This window comes from Abramis brama (assembly GCF_963993115.1).
Source record: "Abramis brama genome assembly, chromosome: 8".
In the NCBI taxonomy this organism is placed as follows: domain Eukaryota; kingdom Metazoa; phylum Chordata; class Actinopteri; order Cypriniformes; family Leuciscidae; genus Abramis; species Abramis brama.
Window position 1 is genome coordinate 35,459,369 of NC_139970.1, and position 17,506 is coordinate 35,476,874.

At 40.7% G+C, this 17,506-nt stretch overlaps 1 protein-coding gene across 3 annotated transcripts in view; it reads right to left on the minus strand.

The window, feature by feature from the left end:
- Positions 1 to 17,506, minus strand: part of erbb4b (erb-b2 receptor tyrosine kinase 4b) — a 316,016-nt gene that overhangs the window by 118,526 nt on the left and 179,984 nt on the right. For all 3 annotated transcript variants that reach the window (XM_084123173.1, XM_084123172.1, XM_084123171.1), the window contains exon 3: positions 6,283 to 6,469. In XM_084123173.1, coding sequence (XP_083979299.1) covers positions 6,283 to 6,469 — 187 coding nt within the window. The remainder of the gene's footprint in view (positions 1 to 6,282; positions 6,470 to 17,506) is intronic.

The window sequence follows — 17,506 nt, forward strand, 5'->3', positions numbered from 1 at the left end:
TAATAACCAAAAGCACTCATCAAGGGCAAAAAGTATGAAGTATGAGAAATAATACAGACAACAGAAAACTAAAGAAACTGCAAACTAGCTGAAAAAGAAAAAGGAAACAGTTACATTTACACACTCATCTGTTCTTATGGAGGTTGTTATTATTGTGAGGTAATTACTGTCTAAGCTGCATTTGCTGAAAGAAATGACAAGAAACAATGAGGTGCACAAATGTTGAGTAAAAAAAAATGTTTGCCTAGGCATGAACAAAACATTCTAATTCTTCTGAAAAGGACGACGGAGCGCCACTTTGAAATGTCAAAGAAAGGATGCGAAGTTTAACCTTTGCCTCAGCAGTGGGACGAGGTATAATTATTACAAATCACCTGCCTCTTGAGGCCTTTGAGGACACCGACACAAGACGACACAGCTCCTCCTGGACTGACAGTAGCAGATGGTAACACTTTCTATAAAGCCTGTATACATGAAACATTACAATGCACATCCTAATCCATAACATCTTTCCATGAATAATTCTAACCAGAGCTATAATTCATGATTATATTGAGCTATTCATTCTTACACATAAAAGAGTAAAAATACAACAAAGGACATGACGTTTTGGGATGGGTATTAGCACACTAAAAAAAGATTTAAAAAAAGATACAAGCACGGATATTATTTTATTATTATACATAATGTATTAACTGTTGCAATTATTTATGAGAACATGCAATATATGAGATGTATTATATTTTATAAGGCATTACTGAAGCATAACGAATACGTTTATCTATTATTGTTGCTATTGGGCACACATACTACATATACACACACATAAAATTAATTCAGTCATGTGTGTTCAAACCTTTGACTCCTAGCATTTGATGCATTATACATACAGCGTTCATAGAAAGTGTTACCAATCAAAATAAATAAATAAACATGGACGGTTGTTGCAGTGAGTTTGCTAGTGGGCAAATTACATCATATTGTGGAAGCCAAATGAAAAGACACAAGAGATATAAAAAGCCAAGTATTAAAAAGAAGAAAAAAAGAAAGAAAAAAATCCTAGCTATTATTTCATGCAAAAGTCCTTAATCAACAACATTCAAATGATTCAAATGCTTTTCGAGGCGTAGTAAAGGTAGTGTTGTACCATTTTGCATTCAAACAAATAGTTGAAATAGCTCACTCCATTGGCTCTGACTTAATAACCCAGCAGGGAGGACGTTTGAAAGCCAGTCACAAGGGAAGCCCGAGCACCACATCACTGTGTCACCCACACACCACCTCTCAGAAAATCAATAGAGCAATATCAGAATATACCAGCGACAAATTGATTTTATCCAGGGCAATTTCTACCTCCGTGGATTTCAACTCTAGTAGCAGTGCCGACAGGCTGGTTTGATCAGATTCGGGATTAGACCCAGCGCAGTTAATAGCCTTTATTCTCTTAGATATCATTTATGGATGGTATTGATCACTTTACACATCTCTGGAGAACTGCTATGAGAGGAATGACATGATAATGTGACAGGGGATCAAAAGGCTCATAATGTAGGTCTGACAAGCTGATAGTCCTTGACGGAGAGCGAGAGAGATGTTGCCGGGCTCTGTTCCAGCTTTGATCTGTCTCAGGGTTACAGGGCGCTGACTGAGTTCAACATTTAGAAGACCAGTGTTGGGAGTAAGTGACTAAAAATAGATAGTTTCTTCCAAGTATTTCCAACAAGTAGTGGCAAACTTTGATAAAACGTTACATTGCTCTATTTGTGTCACGACTCACGTCACCCATTGGATCCTGCGATTATTCGATTAATTTTAGTGAGTCAATTCATTTGGAAGTTTTATGTAAATTATGCCATCATTTACTCCCCCTTATGTTGTTGCAAACATATGCATTTCTTTCTTCTGTGGAACACAAAAGAAGAATGACAGGGCATAAACAACACTAGACCCTGTTAAATTTCATTGCACCAGCAAAGAACACTTTGTTTCTCTCCAAAATATCTTCTTTCCACAGAAGAAGGAAAGTCATGAAGGTTTGGTACTACATGAGGGTGGGTAATTGATGACAATTTTCACTTTTTGGTGAACTATCCTTGAAATAACAAGCTCGCTACAATTTCAAAGTTGCTTTCTTATTGCCGTGGAAGAAACATGCAGCTTCTTCTATGCCTATAAAATACTTCACTATACTGGGGTGCGTTTCCCGAACAACGACGTAACTACCATAGTACGATGCATCGCTGAAGAAATCAACTAGCTAGTCACGACTGTTTCCCGAAACTGTATTGTCGCAAAGTGGTCGTTCAACCACGTTGGTTTATGACGTCACGCACGTAGTGGAGTAATAACTTCTTTTAATGAATCTGTTTGAGATGTTTTGCTATAAATTACAGACATGACATCTGAGGACTATTTCTCATTTTTCTCAGTTATTTTGCTTTATTTCCAGATTCAATCATAGGCTCGTTCTTACATAGAAGAGCACGTTCGCACATGCTCACTCTTCAAAAACGGTGCTTTAAATCTCTTGACAAACTAAAAGACGTAAATGACATTTGTATGTATTCTAAATAAAAGACACAGGTTGTACTGAATGTCAGCTTGGTAATTTTGCTCAAGATAAGGATTTATTAAGTCCACATGTCATGCAAACTAGAAACTCTGCTTCTAACCACAGGTCAAGAGCTGTCGTTCCAACTACACAACTTTGTGATGCTGTTTGCGAATGTTCGTTAGAACGACGGTTTTGGGAAACACTGACTCGTTGAATTATGCTGATAACGACGGAACTTGCGAACATAGTTGGCTAACGATGCTTTTGGGAAACGCACCCCTGCTCAATGAAAGCACGAGAAAGATACAGATAAAGTTAAGAGGGCAAGAAAAGAATGAATGGGTAACACTTTAATTTAAGGTGACGTATAGTTACACGTTACTACATGTATTTACGTCAGTAACAGTAAATTATGCATATTTACAACTAACCCTAAACCAAACCCTAACCATAACTCTACAGTAAGTACATGTAGTTAATTAACACTACTCAGAAAATAAAGTGTAACCAAATAGAGATGATGAGAGAGTGTGAGTAAACAAGAGAGCAGAGCTTCTGTGTTGTCTCCTTCCTTGTGGGCATGGCTGGGATTTCAAACGTTCCTTAACTCCAGCGCTGGTCCGTGTTAGTCTGCCAAAGACAGGGGATCACACTCCTCTGGGAGCACCTGGTCTTCTCGACGTTCCTAAACACTGTCATCTTCCAAGAATACAGCATTAAATGAAGCACAGTTAGGCTTTAAGTGATGTCAGCATTGCAATGTGGCATTTGGGTTATGTACGCTGCGTCGAGTGGACTGGGGATAGAGTAAGTGGAACAATACACACGGCTTAAATTATTTACCCAGTCTGCTATGCCATGTCTCTCTCTGCTCTATTTCCTTTGCCTAGCCACAGCAAGTGAATGAAGGTGTTTTCTGGACCAGAAACATTGTTCCATAAGAGACAAACAGTGTTCCCGAACCATTTACGTGCACTAGGTTAAATACCTAGCCAGATTTCACATCTTAATCGGCCCTTTTGCAGTTATACAGACTAAAGCAATTTCAATGCAATGCGAAAAAACAAAAAACAAGTGTAGCTCTTTCTACCCTTGTCTGCCACAGGTCACAAACAGAGAGTCCCACCCCAAACTTATACCATTCATCGTGCATAAAAAAACAGTCAACAAACCAGAAGGAATCAAACTAGAAATGGCTTGTAGTCGTCTCCTCATTTTAAGTTGGGATACATTTACATTTATACATTTTCCAGAAACTATCATCCAAAGCAATTTACATTGCATTCAAGACATTTTTTTATTTATTTTTATCAGTGTATGCTTATGCACTAAAGTTTAAGCTGCAGAGAATTACTGTACAAAAGTTTGGGGCAAGTATGATGTTTTTGAAAGAAATTAATACTTTTATTCAGCAAAGTATGGATAAAATGTAAGTAAAGACTTTTACACTGTTACAAAAAAATCTGTTTCAAATAAATGCTGTACTTTTGAACTTTCTTCTCATCAAAGAATCCTAAAAAAACAAACATATTTTTTTTATCAAAAAAGTTTTTATCACAGCACAGCTGTTTTCAGCTTTGCTTTCAAAGGAATAAATTACATTTTATTGTGAAGTCTTATTGTAATTTAAAATAACCGTTCATATAAAATATATTTAAATGATTTTTATATTAACAGGTACTTAATATAATATATTTATTACATACACACACACACACACACACACACACACACACACACACACACACACACACACACACATATATATATATATATATATATATATATATATATATATATATATATTATATATATATTTATTTATTTATTTTTTTTTTTTTTATGTATCATTTGTTCAACAGGGTCATGGATTTGATTCCATGTGATAACTCAAACTAATAAGATGCATACTGTAAACTGCTGTTGATAACAATATTTGAAAAATAAATACATGCAGATAAATGGTCTTAGTCCTTAGTGGATTGAAAAGAAAGTAAGTGGCACTGCTCACAATTTAGAGCCCAAACCTTCTTCTTCAGTATTACAAGAACACTGCATCCTGGTTCCTCACACTAAAGGCTGACTGGTAATCGCCACTGATTAATGCTGGTTAAGATTACTAGTTTGATCGTAAACAGTTCTGGTCCTGTTAAGTATCATGGTCACACAGTGTGACCATACTAAAAGTACAGACGCAATTACTACCACCTCCAACAACTATTACAGTCTATGCCATTAAAAAGAAACATACTATTAATTTGCCAAAGTAGACAAAAGGGGAGCATGGTAAATGTCAGGCCCATGCACTTATACTAGTGCTATCAGCCAATCAGAGGGAAGCGGAGCTGTTGTGTAACACACATGATCAGGTACTGTGAAGAAGAGACATATCCAACTGGCCCTGGTAGGGAAGCAGAAAGAGCAGAGACACTTACAAAATCCCCCCAACTCATCCCGGTTTTGATGAGACATGCGTTTGAATTTAGCTACTGATTCAAAATTACAATTCAGAAACCTCTCAATGAGAATATACTGCATGTATGTATGTCCTTTCAGTGAAATGAACAACATTTTAACGAACTCGAACTGAACATACTGAAGAATATTTAATAGGCACCACACAATAGGTGTGGTACAAAGAGCAGAGCTGTTGAAAAAAGGTCCTTCACAGACAAACCACAGTAATTAGAGTAATGAATGGACAGGACATTTACCCTTATGTCTTTATTCCTCATCTAAATGGAAAATACATAATTCTTTCTTCCTCATAAGAAGAATGAGCAATCATATAATGAAAAAACTTAGTGTAAATCAAAATAACGTATATTTGTACAAATATACATGATTCTCACACACTGCTTGGTGAGTAATATACACACACACACATGCCGATTTTTAAAAACTTCATATTCATTAAAGAATCCCGAGAAAATAAAAATGGTCAGCATAAGAGACTCTTAAAATACAATTTAGGGAAATACATGCTTCCAGAGTAGTCTTAAATAAAATTGCCACTGAAATATTTTTGAATGTTTACAAATATAGCTTAAATAAATGTAGGCTTTACTGTGCTACAGCAGACTTTATTGTACTAAGTAAACACTATCCAGTGTAGACTCACTGGCACTTTCAAGAAGATTAGCCTTTACCACTCCTGCAAAACTGACAGATCCTAAACTATAATAAAGCATTGGTTCATATCAGTGCAGCGCCATCATCAAGCTGTTCAAGCTCCAGCGTTCCCCAAACCTCTCTCACTGAGTTTTATGGATCCAATTCCAGGTGCAGATATTTAGCTGTATTTCACTGCCAGCGTCGGTCCTCATCCATCCACCAGTTAGAAAACCAGCTAAGTCATTTCTGATGGAAGTTGTGTGAAATCAATTTAGTATGATATCCATATTCATAAATCCTCCCCCTCTCGTTTCTCAGAGAGAGATCAGAAAGCACTCGCCAACTTCACAAAGGCCTCGACCAGTGAAATTTACTCTGTGTGATTGTATACGACAGATATACATTCTCAGCCAGACGCAGTTATTGATGTTGTAATGAGTGATTTCAGCAGGGATCATTGTATTAAAGTGGATATCAAAAAACCACAAACCATCTTAAACAAAGAATTTATGCTCAATCAAGAACATTCACAAAAGAGAAGCAAGACAGGGAATGAGGAAAAAAAATTAACACACGAGTCATGTGACCAGTGGACTCGAAGGCTCATATTGTACCTGTGAGGTTCTTAAGGCCAAGCTGACGGAGACCGAAGTTGCCGTCTCTGCGGTAGTTGAGGAAAACAGCCAGGGCGTAGCGGTCTTCATACAGCCTGGTGCCGCGGATGATGCGAAGATTCTCCAGGGGCAGATATTCAAACTGGTTTAGAGCCACAAGCACATAGCCCGTCACCTCACGAATGGACTGCAGACAGAAGCACAAAAGCACAAATATCAATCAACAAATATTAACCAACCAATCAACTGGAACTTCTGGAAATAAATTAGATGAAAAATAAATAAATCTTGATTTAGAGCGAATCAAATACATTCTAAACTTTGCAAGGAGGTGGATACAGTACACACCACACTATTATGTAGGGGGGAAAAACAACTTTTCTTTTTAATTGATGTCCGATCAAAAGTAACAGAGTATGAGAGTGGTGTGGAGTAGAGAAAAGAGCGATTTTTTTTCAATCACTCTGATACTGCTTGCTATATCAATTGTTTATACCATGGTCTGGGTGAATACTCGATTCTGATTGGCTGCAGGATGTCCATTAAAAAGTGATAGAGGACACCTAGTAAAGGAGTTCTGGTGAAAATGACTGTTTACCGTTCGAAATTAATAAATAAATGCGCTGGCTACATCAGCTGTGAGTAACCATAGCAACAGGCAGTCAAAGTATCCGTTTACAATTTATTGTATCAAAACAAAACTGAAGGGTTCTACGAGCTGAGCGGACTATAAATATCTCCGAAACCAAGTTATTGTTTGTAAAAACTTTAGATTTCGATTGTAAAACTAATTAAAATATAAACTAATGTTTTAAAAATGTGTTATTTGGCAAGTGACCATGGTATAAGCGGGTTAATGCCCTTCGAGGTGTCCATTGTCAGGTATTAATGGATACTTGACAATGGAATTAATGGATACCAGTCCATTATCAGGTATTAATGGATACCTCCGCTGGGCGTCGGACGGTTCACGCCTCGCCGTCGTCCATTAATACCTGACAATGGACACCTCGTCGGGCATTAACCCTTACATAATGACCCATAACACTATTGCTTAGAAATGATTCTTTACTTGTTAAATATAGTGTTAATAGGCATTTAGCAATCAGAAAGAAAGCAATCAGAATTTATCAGGGTCAATTATCTTGTCAAACTATTCGGACGGGACTAGTTTTCCAGGAGGATGTTAGAGAAATTCGTGTTTCACAGACATACTTTGCGATTTTAATCCCGTACGAATCTGCCAAGTCTGTTTTTCCTCACACAACATTTGTAAAAATTCCAGGGCAAATGACCTACTGGGCCCTATTTTAACGATCTGAAACGCAAGTGTCAAAGCGCAAAGCGCAAGTAACTTTGTGGGCGGGTCTTGGCGCTGTTGCTATTATCCCGGCGGGATAAATGACTCTTGTGCCAGGCGCAAATCTAAAATGGGTTGGTCTGAAGTAGCTTCATTATTCATAGGTGTGGTTTGGGCGTTACGTGAAATAAACCAATCAGAGCGACATCTCACATTCCCTTTAAGAGCAGACGAGCTTTTTCTAAAGCGGATTCCTATTATAACGGCGGATTTGCCAGGCGCGCGCCAGGAGCGGTTCACAGCCGAGGAGAGCAACGCTCTCGTCAGGGACGTTGGGGATGGAGAAACACACCCATATTAACTTAGGTTAAAAAGGCGTATGATAATTTGGGTAAATGTGTAAGCTAGATGTATGCTTTTATAATAAATTATCTATCTATCTATCTATCTATCTATCTATCTATCTATCTATCTATCTATCTATCGTAATAATGTATGATTTGCAAAAATGAAAACTGCTGCTTCTGTGTAGATGAGAGAATCAAAGTGTATGCGCGTTGTGCACACGCAACATTGATTATGGCCAAGCATGCGCCCTTAAAATAGCATATGAATAACATGCGCAACGCGCCAATGACTTTAAACTATTTTTTCCTGGTTAGTGGCGCAATAGTTTTCTAAACCTGCAAAATAGCATGAAGGAACGTTTGCGCCGGAACACGCCTCCTTTTTTGCGCTGAACCGCCCAGGGAGCGCAAGTTCATTCCCTAGTTTAGCGACGTGCTTCTGTGGAGGGAAAAGTCCGCTTTGCGCGGGTGCAAAATAGGAATGATACATGCGTCGGTGTACAAAGTCAATTGCGCTGGGTGCAAGATAGGGCCCACTGTCTTACAAGTTAATTCAACGGTCATCTGAGAAATCTAATCCCGTCTGAATGCGAATGTCTGTGACTGCTGACCTTGTATTTTGACCTACTTGAGCTACCGTTTGTGCACCAATCTTTTGGATGCTTTCATTTCATTTCAATTCAGATGGTATTCGGTGAAAAAATAAAATGATAAAATTAATAAATCTAATAAATCTATTCTAATTAATAAATTAGTCAAATCGCAGAAAAGAATTAATATCAGTGTCAGGTGAGATACTTGTCTAGATTTAGTTGCTCTCTTATGTGGGTTTATTATAAACAGCCACTTCTCGTAAAAAGTTTACTTAAATAGGGTTTATATAGTAAATTAAAATTATATTAATAAATAATAAATTAAAAGACATACTTCATACGTGATGCACATGACCTTCTGTAATGCCCACATCTAGAAAACACACACTCAGATTTTAGTCCGGTCTGAATCGATACATAAAATCACAAACGTCGAGTGATAAAAACTGTAACTCAAACGTCGTTTAGAAAACTAGTCCTGTCCGTATAGGGCTTACTTCTTGAAAATCAATTTCTGAAAAAGAGCCTCTTCCCATATGATCCTGCTGAAATATGTTTATGTCTCAATTATAAAGGTGAAATCTAAAGTGGTTGTGATGTAAAGTTAAGGGTCACCTCAGGCCTCTAGGCTCATCATACATTCATTAGCTGAAGTGTTGGGAGTGGGCAACAGTAGGACACAATAAGCCAGAGGGTCTTTGCTCTCTCTTTCTCTGTCTTGTTCTTTTTTATTATCTCTCTCTCTCTCTACCCTCTACTAGACAGATAATGATCACGGGGATGACTCAAACCCATCCAACCACATCCGTGAGACCCTCGCCGTGACATACTGGTGCCGTCACCATGCCCGTCATTAAGGCAGACACAGTTTCATTCATTCTGACAGAGCGCCTCCTGCTGTGAATGATGACACTAAATGTGTGTGTGTGTGTGTGTGTGTGTGTTGGGGGCCAGAAGTAGCCTTGAGGAAGTGCTAACAGCGGGGAGTGCTCTCACTGACAGCCGTCAGTTAGCGTGAGCTTCATCTCGGGACCCATGCAGTGTGACAGGGCCGGTCCTGCTGCTGTCATCGTCCGCCATGTCCGGCTAATGGGCAGAGACGTGAGCTCTTTTTAGCAGCAGCGCTAGAAGGCCAGTCAGAGCCTCAGTCATTTATCTGGGCTAATGAACTGTTCTAATAGCTGCAGGGACATTGCAGGAAGCACTTCCTGTGCGTGTACGTGGGGTATCACTGATGTGCACTGTGAGGATTGTGTCAAGTGGGGTGACAGGACTTCCGACGAGAAGGTACGGAGAGCGGACCAGCTGGAAATGGCATCGCAGCTGTAAGCAGTATCAGTGCTACTTCGGTACACGCTGTACAAAGACGAGATCGCTTTTTTCTATAACTCTGATACTACTTCAAGAGCACAACATATTAACAAGCCATAATGCAATTGTATGTTAGGAAGAATTTTGTACTTTTTTTTTTTTACAGTGTCTGGGCCTTTTTTTTATTTTAAAGGGTTAGTTCACCCAAAAATGAAAATTCTGTCAGTAATTACTCACCCTCATGTTGTTCCAACCGCGTAAGACCTTCGTTCATCTTCGGAACACAAATTAAGATATTTTTGATTAAATCTGAGAGCTGATCACTTCTCCATAGGCTGCTAGGTGACCGAAACTTGCTGGCCCAGAAAAGTTATTAAAGAGATCGTTAATATAGTCCAAGTGACTACAGTGGCTCAATCTTAAGTATATCAAGCGACGAGAATACTTTTTGTGCGCAAAAACAAACAAAAATAACGACTTTATTCCACTATTCATTTCCTTCTCTCTGGCCCTCGTAGTGTTTTTGCGCAGCGCGTCTGTGTTACACGTCATCACGTAGGCTCACTATTGGCCGACGCTGGTCATGTGTGTGATGCGTGATGACGTGTAACACAGACGCGCTGCGCAAAAACACTACGAGGGCCAGAGAGAAGGAAATGAATAGTGGAATAAAGTCGTTATTTTTGTTTGTTTTTGCGCACAAAAAGTATTCTCGTCGCTTGATATACTTAAGATTGAGCCACTGTAGTCACTTGGACTGTATTAACGATCTCTTTAATAACTTTTCTGGGCCAGCAAGTTTCGGTCACCTAGCAGCCTATGGAGAAGTGATCAGCTCTCAGATTTCATCAAAAATATCTTAATTTGTGTTCCGAAGATGAACGAAGGTCTTACGCGGTTGGAACAACATGAGGGTGAGTAATTACTGACAGAATTTTCATTTTTGGGTGAACTAACCCTTTAAAAAAGGGAGACGCAGGAGAAGTGGACTGAAAGTTCTTGAGATTATTTTTTTATTTAAAAAATTTAACATTTTTTAACTTGAGCGCCACTAAAAGCTGCTGCAAATGATGAGATGTGAGTGGAATGGTCAAACACATCTGTCTGGTACAAGTTTACATGAAAACACAGTGGAAATGCAGCGCAAGTGAATGCAAAAACACGTTCCTTTAACAGGCATTTACCATTCACAAAGTGAGATCAAATCTGTAATGTACTATCAAATAAATGGGCTTTGGGAAAATGTACGACGGCCAAAGGAAAGTTTTTTTTTGTTTTTTTTAAAGACATGAGTTTGAAAAAAACTTTTACATGTGGAATTAAAATGATTAACATCAACTATACAAATTATACACACATTATGTGCACCAACATCAATATTTTCTAATATCAGTGGCGTGTGTGGTGGTGTTTTAAAATGAGGCAAAGTTCTCACTTTTTTTTAATATACTGTATATCAAATATAAATGTATGTCAGTTACACTTAATTTTCCTGGTTAAATAAACATTACATCAAAAAGAGAGAACAAATACAAATCTATTTTAACTATGTAAATTTCTATTTATTAAAACCAAGTATACATTTCAAGTTAGTGTTTTTACGCATTTGTACATTTATTCCAAAATAATACTTAAATACAGTAGCAATTTAAACAATATACAGTATATTATTTGTGAACTAATGTTTGACTTTTCTTTTTAATAGTCAACTCTTTTTCAGCGGCCATCAAGCTTGTACACACTGTCACAGACATGAAGATGTACATTTCATTTCCCCAAGCTGATTGCTCAATAAAACCCCTCAAATTATCATGTTTTCAGCCCATTTCAAGTTTGATTTTGACATGACATAAAGCGAGTTGTTTACTTACTTTTTAATTAGTCTTCCCATTAACGCCATCATTAACTTCTTTCAAGCTGATGAGAATGGTACAAAAGAGGCGGGATTTATCGCACAAACCAATCATATCAAATCATAACAGATCATATCCAATCATAGCGCGATGGAGGCATTGCCTCCTCTGGAATGGGGGAATGACTTTCCCCCATTCATTCTCAATTACCCCCCATCAAACCTACCGCACACATTAGGGTGTCCATTTTAAGTCAATTGGGACAGAGGAGGCACACCTCCCGCTGTAACTTCACCTGCGGGTGGCGCTGTTGGACACTGTTACTTTATAAAACTACTGACTTCTAAACTTTTTAATGTCACATTTTGTAATATTTTTGCGCTGTTTTATTTGATTTAATACCGATTATTTTCACATCCAGTTTTTTGAGGAGATACTGCCTCCCTTGCCTCCTCAGAGGAAACGCCCCTGTATAATAGTGATAACCAATATATTGTGCATCCTGTAACAAAAAAAAAAAAGAGCAAATTGTGTTATGTAAACTTAGTTTCTTTTACTGCCGAGCGAGGAGCATAAAACGTAATAAACTCCACTACTGCACTCACATTCTCTGATCCCGTCACGGCATCTGAATTTGGATGAAAGCACGAATACTGGCCAAGCCTTTGACCTTGCTGTGGTCCCTCCATTTCCTCTTCCTCTCCTTACGGCCAACAAAAAGCCACTGCACTTGCCACATCCTGCCAACAACCCCTTCGCCCCTGGCCATCGGGAACTAAACCCATCCCAGTTACCTAGCAACCTCTGGAACCTGCTGCTGTCTAAAAGACATGAGAGAGGGGGAAAGTAGAGGGTGGAAGGGAAAAAAAAAACAGCAACATCTTTGTTGTACTTCTCCTAATTTAATTAAAGGATTACTTTGCGGAGATTTTCCACACAGCCTATTTGGCTTCCCGCACTTGCTTTCCATCACCATTTAATTCCTCTTTCTCAAACAAATTTGTTATTTTCAAGCCAGTGGATCGATACTTCCCAGGGTGGAGAAGAGAACGGAGGAGAGGTATAGAAAGGGGTCCTCTTTCTTCTTGCTGTTTGCTCAATAATGAATCACACATATAAATAAGGTATACACCTTTTTGTGATTACAAGCGTAGTTTAAAGCTAATGACGTGACATCAATGAGGAGCACTTTCCACCTGTTGTTAAACATAACATATCCAACCTGAGCTGGATAGAGATCAATGGACACACAAAGCAACAGCTCTTTCTGTTACAACACTGATGGTCTCTTCACCTCTAATGTAAGGGCACAGTTAAGGCTTTGGGGTCAAGTGAACCTGTAACACAAGGATGACTGTCCCTGCATCTTTGTTCGGGACGTCTGTGTTCATTTGTAAGAACTTTCAACCTATTTGTTTCTGTTATATTTGGAGTAAGAATTGTTTGTGTTACACCGAAGGCGGTCAATCCTCAACAGAGTGAAAAACAAACCCTAAAATTTCGGAGGCAATTCAAACTTACAGCTCCTCTGACTTCAAAGTTAAATTTAAAGTTGTTGTTTTTTAAATTCATGTCAAAAAAAAAAAAGTTAAAAGTTAAAAGACTGCGAATCATGGTTATATATCTGTAGATCAAAACAGTTCATCTTCAGAAAAAAAAAAGATTTTTTTTGTTGTTGCAAAGACAGAGATATATCAAAAGTTTGGGGTCGGTGTAATGATTCCACCGGAGGGTGGACTAAAAAAATGTCTTTCAAAAAACAAACAAACAAACTTTTGAACAGCATTTTATATATATCCTCTCTCAGCATTTCTACATATCCTATCTGCTGTACTTATAAACTGAAAACAGACACTAAAGATGCTTTTAGAAGCCAATGAGAGAGACTCTTATACAGGTGGTCTAATAGAGCACTTAAAGATACACCCAGCGCTAGGGACCATTTGAGGCCTTAATATGAAGCCTGTTAAAGGTAACAGTCCTGATAAAGCCAATCTATAAATACAGCCCATGTTCCTCCATGTGGTGTGCGGAGAGAGCGGGAGATATGGGAGCCCTGATGTTGGCTTTGGAAGCTCAGATGACAGTGGTCCACTTAAAGCTCTTGTGATACTGACAGGAGAAGGACATCTAAGTTTTGAGTGCCGGTAAAGCTACCATTATATGGACTAGAGAGAGATTTTAAGATTTGGGAACATAGACCAGATTGTCTGAAATAAGCCTACATAACAATATCATTCAAATTACAGCATGGATTCTGAAAGATCTCTTTTGATTCTAAAAATATGTTCAGTTATAACATTTATCTCCACCATTTAAAGAATTACTGAATGTGTTTCTGCATGTGGTAAAATATAGTGTGCAAAAGTCTCAACAGTTTAGTTTATTCGCCCTGGGCCTTCCATTCAAACGCAGTCAAAGAAAACAGCAGTGAACAAAGTAAAGGAGAAAGATATGGACAGATTCTCTAGATTTCCAGGGATTCTCTCTTTTCTCAGCGGTAGAGTGTCGGAAAAAAGGAAGTGTGCCGCGAAAACAAAACCCCCTTTCACTCCCCGAGACGTGCTCAGTGTGGAAATAAACTCCTGCAATTCACAAACAAGAGTGGAATGGAGGGAAGAGGAGAAAGAAAGATGGATGGAGAGATGAGGATGAGGAGAACGACAGGGCTGCAGTCGAGTGGATCATAGTTGGTCCTCTGTATATTTTAATGCATAATTAATACTCCACCTGTTCCAGTTCAGAGAAGACAACAGAGGGGTTGAGAATGAGAGAGGAGGAGGAGGAGGACAGACTAGACAAAGAGAGATTGAGAGAGATTTAAAAGAGAGAGTGTAAACATATAGCAACACCATGGCCCTGTGTATACCATTATGCTAATTAGCACTCATTTCCATACATATAGATCTTGTTGTGTCTTTTGGAAGAGTGGGCGTAGACATACCGTACATAGAGGTTTCGGTGTTTGGATCACTGAGTGTCCTTATGCTAATGCATTATATCCTCAAAAAATAACACAGGCACAGCATCTCTCTGCTACATTTCTATACAGTTTTAATGAGGACATATTTATCATTATTATGCAAATACTTGTTCTGATTATTATAATTACTTATTAGCAGAGTTGCTAGTCATCATTCATTAGCAAAGTTCTTTGAATCAACATGCAGGTGGCACTTTCCATGCAGCTGGTGTCATACTTTTTTAAAGGCATATAGAGGTGAAAAACTTTTTTTGTAAGAAACTACCAGAAACTTACTAGTAAGTTTGAAACACATCAAATGTCTGTATCCCTCTGCCATCCCATCCCACCTCAAATAGCTTGACCTTCTCTGTATCGAACAGTGAATGTAATACTTTGACATAATCATGAAAAAAATCAATGTAACAAAAAGGCTCCATGCCCAATATTGTGTGGAACTCTGTTACTATAAAGTTCTCTTACGAGAGGTTCTCTCGTATTGCGTAAGTAGCTTACGCTTCGGGAAAGTTCTCTTTCTTCGCGATCTGAAGCCAAAAAATTATCCTTAATTTTGCATTTATTGTCAACGCAGTGCAGCGGCAGGCAGACCAAAGCAAGCTGTATAAGCGTGCTCATTGGCTGCCAGGCGGCAACTGCTTAAGCCTACCAGTGAGCCTGGCGTGACGTCACACCCAATCAGGGCGCTTCGCGCCCTCCACACCCTTCTAACCGTCAAGAAGGGTGTGGCCAGTGTGTATATATTGAGGGCTCACAGGCTGAACTCTGATTTTCTTGTCTTCAGCGAAGCTCTTCGCATCGCTGGATCTTGAGAAGCCGTCGCCGTCGAAACCAGCGACCAGCAAGCTTAGGACAGCGCCTGAGGAAGCCGGCCGCCTTCGCCGCCTTCAGCCATCCGTGCCTGCTACGCTATCCGGCGACATATCCTTTTATTACTGCTGTGTGTGTTCGCCCTGCGACACACACTTTCTCTCACTGTTCTAAAAGAGCACGAGGCGTTTTTGTCAAAATGCCTCGTTTTTCCTGTGGCTCGTGCCGCGCCCCGCTCAGCAACGGAGACCGCCACCTCTTCTGCGCTCTCTGCCTGGGCCGCGAGCACGCCGCCACCGCACTCTCTACGGGCGGCTGCCCCGAGTGCGAGGAACTTTCAATGTCGACCCTGCGGGCTCGACTTGAAGTTTTCGACCAAGCTGTCGCTCCGTCTGTCCATGCCGGGCCGCGCAAGAAGAAGCGCCGCTCGCAGAGACCACCGGAGACTGTTGTGACTGAGGAGCTCGCCGGAACCTCTCCCTCGAGCTTCTCTCTCGCCCTCTCCGCCCCCCCCTCCCGGCCGCTCAACCGCCGGCTCTCGCCCGCGCCGCCGCCGCGTCAGGGGATGAGGCGAATGAGATAGACACTCTCCCTCTGTTCGAGCCGCGCTACTGCGCCGCTCACAAGGGATGGCAGAAGCGGATGGTCTCGGAGCGAGCTTCCTCTCCCTCTGTTCGAGCCGCGCAAACTGCGCCGCTCACAAGGGATGGCAGAAGCGGACGGTCTTGGAGCTCTCTTTACGTTACAAGAAAGCTACTCCGTCCTCGCGCGTCACTCACCGGCGAAAAGGAGAACAGAGTGTTTTCGTCCCGCTGTGGCCGGACCTACCTCCATTTCTCAGTCCCCTCTTAAGTTCAGGCGACTGGAATTGTTCATATCGCAGTGTACGAGCCTGTTATAAATACACGCACGCCTGCAAGCAAACGCCGTCACAAGACATGACGCTCTGTTATATGCTCGCTCTAACCGAAAGCTATTGTATTCTCCCCTGTGGCTCAGTGGCGGAATCTTAGACTTTTGCGCCAGAGACCCGTGTTCGATCCCGGCTCTCGAGGCAGTTAATAATTTATGCTGTTCGCTTCTCCGAGCTCGCGGCCAGCTTTTCTTACATACAGAAAGCAAACCCGCTCTCCCCCTTGTTGGGCCGCGCAGATTGCGCCGTTCACAAGGGATAACAGAGCAGACGGTCGCAAGCAACGTTCAGCGCGCACGCCTCACTCACCGGCGATAAGAGGAGAGAGAGTGTTTTAGTCCCGCTGTGGCCGGACAAACCGCCAATTCTCACACATTTCTCAGTCCCCTCTTAAGTTCAGGCGGCTGGAAATATTACTATTGCAGTAAACGAGCCTGTTTTTATACACGCACGCCTGCAAACGAACATGAGGTCGCTCTCTTATATCTTCGCGCTAACTGAAAGGTAACGTGTTCTCCCCTGTGGTTCAGTGGCAGAATCATAGGCTTTCGCGCTAGAGACCCGAGTTCGATCCTGGCTCTCACGGCAGATAAAATTTATGCTGTTCGCTTCTCCGAGCTCGCGGCCAGTTTTTCTTACATACAGAAAATGAACCCGCCTCTCGTACCACTCCTACTCATGGTGCTCGAGTATTTATGAGCGTCTAAACACGAGGGAAGAAAAGACGGTTAAGTCCCGCTGCGGCTGGACCACTGTCAAAGCTTCACGCTCTGTCAGTCCCCGTTGCCACGGCTACTGCAGATGTTTACTTCGCAGTCATCGAGCCGGTATATCTACCCGCTCGCCTGCGCGCAACCACCGTCCTCACGGCGACCCAGAGAGATCTCAAATGAGCATAATGTCTGGTTGCACGGCTCACGCCGTATGTGTTTCAAATGCAGTGAAAGTGCCCACGTTTCCGTGTTCACCCCTGCACACAAGCACTATAAATCCCGTGTTTCTCACAGAGCCCACTCTCACTAAGCAGGCAGAAGCCGCTCGAGTGTTAAAAGTAGGTCACGTGTCCACCTCACCGTGCCCACACCTACTCACTGCCCGCTCTGTCACACGGCCTCTC